Here is an 11,225-nt window from a genome sequence, read left to right as displayed (position 1 = left end):
TAAATAAATAATGGGGTATTTTCAATTTAACATTGCGGACTGTGAAAAATCCATGCTGGCTACAGTATACAGCCACTCTTGTAGCTGTATAATACAAGTCTTAAAAGAATTACATTTGAAAAAAACTTAATGTAATGTTTTTTCACTGCTGACTAATTCTATTCATTTTTCTCAGGACATCTCAAAAACAGAAGACATTAAATACACAGGGGTTTTAGAGACTTTATTTATGTATAAACAATTTAAACACTTTGCCATAAATTATCTTTGCCTGTCTCTATTCTTTGCTTAGCAGCAAATTAAAATTAATATAAAAACTCAATGAACAATTCATACATGTATATTACAAAAAGTTCTGTACCAAAGTTCTTATTAGACTTGTTTTTATATATTTTAAATTTTTTCCCCTCGGTGACCATAATGTGATTGTCTCAGTTTCTCGACCAAACAAACACACTAATAATTTTTCTTTTTAAAATCTGAAACAGTGATTGTGCCTTCTGGCTGATGTATGTACAGGGTGATCTGAATTGGTGCCCATTTGCAATAGTGTCAACACAATGCCCACAGCTCTACTAGAACTGATACCAACAAACTACTGAATCTAAACAGACTACACCCTGTAACTGTGTTATACTGTCCACAATGGAATCTTCAAAGACAAACAGAGTATGAAATTTATCAGCAGTGATTTATAGCCACCATTTTGAATTGAACTTTACACTCTGCCCTCTTTGAATAAATTAACTTTAGGCCAGACAAAAGCAGGGTTGGAGTGCAAGTGCTGGTTTATATTCCTCAATATATTTCTGTTACTATTTCCAGTGCTCTGTTACTCCTGCTCTCCTCATTTCTTCCAGTTGCTACACACAAATCACCCCAGAAGTCATGTATTAAATGCACCTGTATTTTGCTTTTAAATGAAAAACCGCTAGAATGTTTATCAAACAAGCAGCCTGAAGAATCTTTCCCCATCAGCTGGCCTAGTGGAAGTGGGTGGCCCTCTTGGATTTCGTGAAAGTTTGCTCACATGTGAATGGAGTGAGGTAATATAAGATGAGGCCTTCTCTTTAAATATTTGTTTTGTTTTGATTTGTTTTCTCTAGACCCAGAACAAGTGGGTAATATTTATGGGGTACCTTTGAATTTGCACGGTTTAAACTTTTCAGTCTGGCTTTAGTCCACTTCAGGATGTGGTTTTTAATCACTTGGACAGCAGCATTGAACTCAAAAAATGTGAGCTTTCTTGCCACTTACTATCCCAAAGTAGTTCAGCCAAGTGCCCCCACTGGTCTTCATCTCCTTAGGAGAGGAGATAACAGTTGTAACTACTGGCTCATCCAGGCAAGGATGACAGTAGGTTAATTTGTTACCTCTTTCCCATTTCATTCTGTCTTAAGAACTGGATGTTACTGCTACTGTCTGCCAGCTCTGGGTATTGCTCCACTGGGAGCACATAGTATCCTTCATAACCTTGAACCCTCCCTGTGCTCAAAAGCTGCTGCTTCTCTCCTTCAGTCCACAGGCGGCTACCCTCTTTGCCATCCCGTGCCTTCTGTTGCTCTTTGGCCCAGGCTGACCCCAAGGCTCGCTGCCGAGCTTGGTCTAGCACTCTTGCCTTCTCTTCATCCAGTGTGTCAGGGGTCAGTCCATAATGAATGTTAAGGAGCAAGGTGGAGTACTGGAATTCGATATTTGTAAACCTTCGAGTCCTTCCATTGATTAGGAGGGTTGGCTGGGACACCGTAACATTTACTCCACTGTCCAGCACCTTACGCCCACTGGTCATTGCCAAGGTGACAAGGTCACCATCAGATGAGCCAATCTTGACAAAATAATGGGTGTCCTTCCCCTCAATGCTATAGTGCATCTTTTCCAGGTAGTAAGCACTGTTAAGTACCGAGGCAATCTTTCGGCTGTCTTCTGTGGTGACACTTGAAACACCTGTGGTTACTCTGCCTTCCTTCACAGCAAACATGATTCCCTTGCCAATAATTGGAGTGGTGGTTGCAAACCAGTGACCTGGTTTCTCTCTAATATTGGCATGTAATCTTTTAGATATGACTTGTCCCTCAAGGGCCATGAAGGCTTGGTTGTGCCTCTCTGTTGTTTGCTGTACTCCAGTAATAAGCTAAAAAAAATGGTGAGAAAAAAAGTAAGTCACATCATTTGTAATCACAGACAATATGGAATTTTTAAATTCAGGGATGGGAAACCTGTAGCTCTCCAGATGCAGCTGGACTACATCATCCCTTAGCATTGGTCTTGCTGGCTAGAACTGATGGGTGTTGGAGTCCAATAACATCTGGAGGATCACAGGTTCACCACCCCTACTAAAAGCCCAATTCACGTGAATAATTTTCGTAGCAGATTACTTAACGATGTTGCTTATAAAGTTATTCCCAAATCCCATGATTTCGGCAAGTGCACAGAGATCCTGTGAAATACTATTGTAATGCATTCCACATGGGGCAGTCTTTAAAAACAATTTGGAAACTTTACCTGGTCCAGAAAGCAGCTGCTCGGACACATGTGGGGAGTCAAGCATTCCGAACATATAACATTGATACTATCCTAGCTGTATTCACTGCCTATTCATTTCTGGGCTCGATTTAAAGTACTGGGGTTGAACTTGAAAGGCCTAAGTTTGGAACCGGGTTTGAAGGATGACCTTCACCCACACAAACTTGCCTGGACCCTAAGACTAGCCACTGATATCCTGTTTATAAGCCTGCCATCAAGGTCCATCAGACTGGTGGGCACTAGAAAGAAGCTTTTTCAGTAGTGGCTTGAACTCTCTCTATGTATAACCCTATCGTTGTTGGTTTTTAAACAACCCTTAACAACTTACTTCTTCCAATCTGTGTTCTCTAAAAAGTGTCGTGAATTGCATTTTAAGGTTCCTTAAACGGCTGCTGTCCTTTGCTTTTGTAATTTGTTTTATTTCTATTTTAAATTTGTTTTTATAGCTTAAGCTATTTTTTGAAAACAGTCCTGGGAGCATTTTGCCCTGAAAAGCACTATATAAGTGTTGGAATGGGAGGCAACAATGCTTGTAGTTAATTACTGGAACCAGTGGGGGGTGCTAGACAGAAAGAGTAATGTTTATGTTCCTCTCACTGACTCTCTTGTAACTTGTTAGTCTGTCTGAGCCTCTCTTCCTCCTCCTCCTCTTCAGAACACAATCCTTCCGTTGTTCTCCCTCTATGTTGTGAGGACGTGCCATCCTGAGCTTTCACTCAGAGAGATGACTATGTATCCTAGAGGTAAATAAACCTTTCTCACCTTTACCAATGGTCTTAACAGACTGATTTGTTGCAACTGCTGTGTAACTCTGCTGACTTCCAATAATAAGTACTTCAAATAAACCAATAAGAAAACATTACAGTGCCTTTATACAAACCTTATGATGCAGCCACCATATCTACCATATTGCAAGTTGCCATATTTCAAATGATGCTGCAGAGCTGGAAGTGGTTTGGACAAGGGCAACAGAAATGATCTGGGGGCTGGAGCAGTGCCCCTACAAGAAAAGGTACAACCTTGGGGACTTTTTAGTTGAGATATAAAGTTCAAGTAAGAAGAGGCACATGACCAAAGTTTATAAAATTGTGCATACAGTGGAGAAAATGGAAAGAGGGGAGCTATGTCCAGGTATGTCTCTGCAGGGCTGTTTTCAACATCTGGCAACCTTGGATAGCTGCCAGGACCCACTGCCTATCATGGCCTCCTCTTACTTTTTTTTAATGCCCTGGCACACTGAGCATGCTTTAGCCATAATACCCCTGGACCAAGCATTGTGGAAAATTAAAAGAGTTGCTAGTTCTAGGAGTTCTAAACAGAGCCAGGCCAATGTGTCTGAATATTAGGGATGGAGAACAACAGCAGGAGAGAGCTATTGCCTTCATTTCCTGCTTGGGATCTAGAGGCATCTATCTGGCCATTGTGGGCCACTTACACATCACCAAATAGGAGAAAATGCATGAAAAGAGAGAACAAAATGTTTGCATAAAACATGCAAACATCACATATAAGATAATTAAAATAATTAGTATAAATAGTATAAATTCAATTCAATTAAAATAAATAATTCAAATAGGAGTAAAATACATCTCACCATAGTGGGCACGTGACTAGGTGACCTGTGTGCCTGCTCAGTCTCCTGACCAGGTGTTAACTGTGGATAGACAATTGGACTTGGACTGTCAGAGAGCCATTCCAATACAGGACTCTCAAGCAGGACACCTGGTGACCTTGCCACTGTGAGAAACAAGATACTGGACAAGATAGGAGGGCCATATTCTTACTGCTCCTTTGTTAGAAGGGAGGCTTTGTCCCACATATGCCCTGCTAAAAATGGCTTTTCTTGAGCTAAAGGAGATGCACTTTGCCTAGACTGAATGCAGTTCTACACTGTAGGCAGAAGGCTGCTCATGGAAATATCTTCTGAATGCAGTTCTACATCAGATGTCATGCTACACACATACAGACCTTTGCACGACCTATGAGAATTTTCCAGGTTTCAACACTTCTTTTTAATCACTTTCTCCAAAGTTGTCTGTACCAGTGCTACAACTTACAATTTCTGTTGTGAAATAACAGAAGGTACATACCAAAGGCCCCCTTTAGGATGCACACCTTAAGGTGGTGAGGGGGTTTGAGAGTATCAAAGAAGCTGAGAGCAATGCCATCAGGAGTCTAGACCAAGCAGTTAGACTTCTAGCAGGGTCACCCAAAGCAGAATGGTCAGAGCTGAGACACCAGACTAAGATGCCTCCAGATCCAATGGAAGGCAATGGTAAACCACCTCTGAATACCCTTTACCATGAAAACCCTATGAATAGACTATCCAAAATGCAACATGAGATAGTGCTGGAAGATGAGACCCCCAGGTCAGAAGGCACTCATCGAGTTACTGGGGAAGAACAACAGATAAGTACAAGTAGCGCTGTGACTAACGACACAACTGGGTCAAAGCTGAAAGGAAGCCTAGAGGATGAAGTGCACAGATGTGAAAGGAGCGTCCGGAGCTGTACAACATACACAATAGGAACATGGAATGTGAGAAGCATGAACTAGGAAAAGTTAGAAACTGTCAAAAAAGTAATGGAAAGTATCAATATGACAATACTTGGCGTGAGTGAATTAAAATGGACAGGAATGGGACACTTTCAAACAGGCAACTACAACATATTTTATGCAGGAAATAATAAATTAAGAAGAAACAGGTTTGCTCTAATTGTGAGAAGTGATGTAGCAAAAGCAATTAGGAGCTATAATGCAAGGTCTGAGCGAGTATCAATGAGACTTAACAGGAAACCTATTAACATAACCATTATGCAAGTCTATGCTCCAACGGCAAACACAGAGAAGAGGAAAAGGACAGACTTTACGCAGAAGTACAGGAAGACATTGATCACACACCAAAACAGGATGTTCTGATAATCATGGGGGACTGGAATGCAAAAGCAGGGAACAGAGAAGAACTAGAAATTGTGGGGAAGTGGGACTTAGGAGATAGAAATGAAGCAGGAGAGAGACTTATTGAATTCTGCAAAGTCAGTAATTTGTTTCTTGCAAATACATTTTTGGAGCAACTGAACAGACAACTGTACACGTGGACATCACCAATGTAGGAATCAATATAGGAATCAAATCCATTATATAACTGGAAGACGTTCCATACTTTCTGTGAAAACAAGACCAGGAGCAGACTGCGGTACAGATCATGAACTGATAATATCGAAAATCAGAGTAAAAGCTAAAGAAGAACAACAAAGCAACCATAATGCCAAAATACAATTTAAATAACATCCCAGAAGAATTTAAAGATCAAATAAGGAACAGTTTGAGGCTTTAAACCTAGCTGATAGAGAACCAGAAGAACTATGGATTGAAGTCAGGGACACTGTCAAGGAAGAATGCAAAAAGACAAAACATCTAATTAAAGAGAGAGAAAGACCTCAATGGATGACTGATGAAACTCTTAAAATGGTTAAAGATAGAAGGAAAGCAAAAGCATAAGGAGAAACATGGTTAGAACCCTAAATGCAATAATACAGCGACTAGTACGTAGGGACAAAGAGACTACTACAATAATTATTGTACAGATAATAAAAAAGGTAGAACAAGAGCCCTATTCCATAAGATTAGAGAAATCAAAGGGAAATATACACTAATAATAGGGATGCTGAATAATCAACAGGGGAACACACTGACTGACCGAGATGAAATAAAAGGAAGATGGAAGCACTACACAGAAGAATTATATACAACAGATGCAAGGATGACAGATTCATTCATGGAGGAAATGTATGAAGATGAACCAGAAATTTTGGAATTTTGGTATTTGTTTAATCTATACGCAGAACATATACGTAAAGTGGGATTGGACCAAGATGAAGGAGGTGTGAAAACTGCAGAACATATATGGAAAGTGGGATTGGACCAAGATGAAGGACATGTGAAAACTGGAGGGAGAAATATCAATAACTTAAGATATGCAGACAATACCATACTACTAGCAGAAACCAGTAATGATTTGAAACGAACGCTGATGAAAGTTAAAGAGAAAAGCATAAAAGCAGGACTACAGCTGAACATCAAGTACACTAATGACAACAGAAGATTTATATAACTTCAAAGTTGATAACGAGGACATTGAACTTGTCAAGGATTATTGATATGTTGGAGCAGTCATTAACCAAAATGGAGACAATAGTCAAGAAACCAGAAGAAGGCTAGGACTGGGGAGGGCAGCTATGAGAGAACTAGGAAAGATTCTCAAATGCAAAGTTGTGTCACTGAACACCAAAGTCAGGATCATTCAGACCTTGGTATTCCCGATTTCTATGTACGGATATGAAAGCTGGACAGTGAAGAAGTGGATAAGAGAAAAGTCAAGATTTGAAATGTGGTGTTGGAGGAGAGTTTTGCAGATATCATGGACCGTGAGAAAGACAGATAAACCAGAACTATCGCTAGAAGCTAAAATGATGAAACTGAGGTTATCATACTTTGGACACATAATGAGAACACATGATTCACTAGAAAAGACAATAATGCTGGGAAAAACAGAAGGGAGTAGGAAAAGAGGAAGACCAAACAAGAGATGGATTGATTCCATAAAGGAAGCCACAGACCTGAACTTAGAAGATCGGAACAGGATGGCTTACAACAGATGCTATTGGAGGTCGTTGATTCATACAGTCACCAGAAGTCGTAATTGACTTGAAGGCACATAACACACACACACCCCAACCAAAGGAGGCTGCCACTGCCTGACTCCAGTGTAGTAGCTACTGTGGCCAGAGCTGGCCCAAGATATTTTACTGCCTGAGGCAAAGGACAAGATGGCACCCCTCCCATTCCAAGTAGAGAAGCTGACTGGACTAGCCGATGAATCTTACTTCAACAGTGACGATAGGATAGTATCCTCCAGTGCACCTGAGGGCAGAAGGCTAGTTTTGGGGGTGTATGACAAACCTGTGGCACACATAGCTTTGATCTCCAACAGAGGGGAATGGCTAAGGGGTTCAGGCGGAAATGTTGCAGAGACTGCTACCCCCAACAACTGTCTGCTTAATGGTAGGGCTGGCCTTGGCTTGCCAAGAGAGTAGCTTCCATGTGAGCTCGCAAGGTCAAATAAAGGTCACCCAAAAGCAATAAAATGGTTGGCTCAAATGAGATTCAAGCTAGTTGTAATCATGCAATCTTATGAATTTGTGAACATGTTTTGTCATGTGGTATTTGAAGTGTATTGCAGAGGAGCAATACTGCATCCTATTCTTCCATAATGTTCATCACATCAATAAGTAAAGCCAGTAAGTTTAAAAAGTGTTTTGACTGTATTCATGAAAACAAATTATCTCCAAATTATTCAAACTTTTTCAATCTAAAACATAACTTTTTTCTGAAATTGTATTTGGATTTGTATAAAAAAATAGCTAAACTAATGTCTGGGAAAAGAAACTGCATCTGAATTTTAACAAATAATTTCAGATATTTTTTGAGAGATGATCCCTCTTACATTATGTTAAAGCAAATTGAGAAGCAAAAATGGCAACAGTCGGCCACAAATAAAACGTTATAGCAAATGATAATGATTTTGGAAGTACTTCAATGTAAGCATACATCTTGATTTCACGCATGGCACTCTTATTTATACCAGAACAGCCATATATCAGTTTTAATGCTTACATAAAAAGCATAAAGAAAGAGTGTCTGATATTACAAGATGAACATTTGAGAAATTAATTTGGGAGTTATTTTATCAATGTGAATGAAATGACATTTCAAGGGTAAGTACAGAAAAGCCTTAACACTGCAACGATGGGAATAATCTGTGTTGACAGCAAATGAAGGTGCAGAGTGTGAAATCCAGCTGATTCAGTTTTCTTTAGTTTCACCAGTTTTACTTTACCTTGTCAAGTATTCTTGTTATTGTTAATTTACAAAATAATGCTAAATGCAATGTGAAATGAGGTAAATTTACTGTGTGGCCAGAAAGAGGTTTTGCTTACCTGTCCATTTTCACATGCCTGAGACTCTGACAGCTCATAAGGTGGCGGCACAAAGTACATTTTTGCTCTTGGGAAGCCAGGTATAATGTTGCTGAGCTGAAAGCCAAACATCACTAACCAGCTCTTCACATCTGAGAATTAAAAGTAAATATGTGTGTGAGACTTGAAGGTGTGCAGTAAACATCTGCAGCAGAGAATCTTAATTCCTAATTATAAGGCAGGACAGACTTTCAAAATTTCTAGCCTATTTTTATTATTTACCTTGACAGTTTGAATAGCAAAAATGCCCGGGCAAGTGCAAAGGACAGTCATTGTGACATTTATACTAAAAAACAGAGCACTGAAAGGGGAGGCCTCTTCTCAGTTATGGGAATTCAGTTCAGTATAGCATAGTGATTAGAGTGTTGGACTAGGATCTGGGAGACCAGGGTTCAAATCTCCACTTAGCCATGAAGTTTGCTGGATGACATTTGCCAGTCACTATATCTCAGCCTAATCTACCTCACAGGGAGAAGATAAAACAGGGAGGGCAGAATCATATACACTATCTTGACCTCCTTTGGAGGAAAGGTGGCATATATATGTACTAATTATATTAAATAATAACATTTCTCTAAATTTGCTAGGCTAGGAGTCCCGGAACACGAGTTTTGTTTTTGCTGTTGCTCCTAGTTCTGTTACTAATACCAATCAATTTCTATTGCAGTTCTCAGCATACAAAATGCTTTATAATATTTACATAATATTGCAAGGATTGTTCCATGGAATGTTCAAACAGGATTATTCCATGGAGTGACAAATATACAGAATGCTACCTTTCAAATATTTTACTTCAGCTATTCTCAATATGTTGCAAAGATAGTATCACTGGATAACGTCAGAAGTACGACGATGTCTATCCACCATTGGCAGAATCGATTCCCCTCCCCTGTCCTATATCCCCATAATCTGCCTGGAGGATTGGGGAACCCTCTGGAACAGATATGGGGGACGTGGGGGCTGCAAGGGAAGGAGGAGACCTGTCACACAAGTGGAAATCTGCCAGGTCAATGTTAGATGTCTGCTTCTGAAAGAACATGTTTTCCTTCACAGCAAATAATTTGATCACAGAATAAATTCTGCCCTCAGCAAAAATACAGCAACAGCCATGTTTGACTGTTAAATGTGTGTAGATGGCCATGGACAAAAAAGAAAAAATGCTTGAGTCCATATATAATAGCTTTGGATCAAGGAAGCAGTGGATTATGGAAAGCTAAAGGAACTGCTCATTGAGAAAGCAGTGAGCAGACAATTCATCAGGGATTTAATACATGTACAATGTGACCAGATAACCTATTCGTTCTTGTCTGTATGTGTGAAGAATTACTAATGCAGTTTCAAGCAAGTATTGATGGTTCAACTATAGTTTGTAAACGAGCCAAACCCACAAAAGCCAAGCCAGATGTTACATAGTAATAGGCCCCACAGTTCTTTAAACATTCAAAAGCAGTCTCAGGAGGCTCCAAGTTTAAGCCCAGAACACTGGGTAGAAATATTTCCTAACTCTTTCAATTCCAGCCATTTTTCAACTCAAAATGCCCCCTCTCCACTGTTTCTCCACTTGCAGATATAATTTGACATAAGACTTTCAGGCTACTAATCCTCTCTCCCCACCTCCTATCTCTTTCAGAGAATATCACAATGTAATGTAATCCCAAATGCCAAGATGCCTTTTAAGAAAAATACATGTGCAATGAAATCCTGAACAAAGTCCATTTTTTTGAAATATAGTTTACGGTTCCTTGAAGTTTTAACCTACCCTGAAACTATAGTAGCTGCATGGGGGGGGGGTCTTAAAAATGTCTGTGACTTTATTATGGTACACTGCATGTTCTATTCTGAAAGATTTTCTTTTGAATATATCTTAATTGCCTTTCTTTTAAAGAAACGGTTAGCAGCTAACTCAGCACTGTGTGATTCTTTTAAGAGGCAAATTAATACCACTGCAGTAGAAGTTAGAACCCAAGCCCAAAGTACGCAGTTTATATTTACTGTCTCTACATGGCATGAGACCACAATACCTGATGGAACTCCTCTCCTGACATGAACCCACCCGTATACTATGCTTAACATCAAAGGCCCTCCTCCGGGTGCCTACTCCGAGGGAAGCTGGCAACAAGGGAGAGGGCCTTCTCAGTGGTGGCCCCCAAATTATGGAATGATCTTCCTGAAGAGGTGCACCTGGCGCCAACACTGTTATCTTTTTGGCACCAGGTCGAGACTTTCCTCTTCTCCCAGGCATTTTAGCATGTGTTTTTAAATTTGTATATTTGTTTTTAATATTTTTAATTGTTGTAAACCACCCAGCAGGGCCGGCCCCAGGCATGCCGTGGCCCTTGGGATCAGCTTCCCCCATGCCCTGGTGTGTGTGTGTGTGTGTGCGCGTGTGCACGCACATACGTGCGCAGCCACCCCACCTACCTGTCGCCTGTCTTTTAGCATTGTCAGTAACCAAGATGGCGGTCACGGTTTCCCTAAGGGGATGAAGCCTCTGCCGCCATCTTGGTTGATAGCATGCGTGCATGCTACGCGCGCACATCTCTGCCATCAACCAAGATGGCAGCAGGGGCTTCAGCACCTTAGGGAAACCTCAGCCACAATCTTCATTAAGGGCAATGCTAAAAGGCAGGACACAGGTAGGTGGGACAAGGGAATGGCGGGCAG

The 11,225-nt window shown here is 40.4% G+C and overlaps 1 protein-coding gene across 13 annotated transcripts in view; it reads right to left on the bottom strand.

Moving 5' to 3' along the window:
- Positions 1–261: 261 nt before the first annotated feature.
- The window catches only part of LOC133380132 (teneurin-2), a 995,941-nt gene continuing 984,977 nt past the window's right edge, over positions 262–11,225 (bottom strand). For all 13 annotated transcript variants that reach the window (XM_061616787.1, XM_061616792.1, XM_061616791.1 and 10 more), the window contains 2 exons: positions 8,523–8,653; positions 262–2,131 (listed from right to left, as the gene is read on the bottom strand). In XM_061616787.1, coding sequence (XP_061472771.1) covers positions 1,370–2,131; positions 8,523–8,653 — 893 coding nt within the window. In that variant the 3' untranslated portion in view covers positions 262–1,369. The remainder of the gene's footprint in view (positions 2,132–8,522; positions 8,654–11,225) is intronic.

The sequence above is a fragment of the Rhineura floridana genome, chromosome 3 (assembly GCF_030035675.1).
Source record: "Rhineura floridana isolate rRhiFlo1 chromosome 3, rRhiFlo1.hap2, whole genome shotgun sequence".
Classification (NCBI taxonomy): Eukaryota; Metazoa; Chordata; class Lepidosauria; order Squamata; family Rhineuridae; genus Rhineura; species Rhineura floridana.
This window is presented reverse-complemented; position numbering and strand designations above follow the sequence as displayed.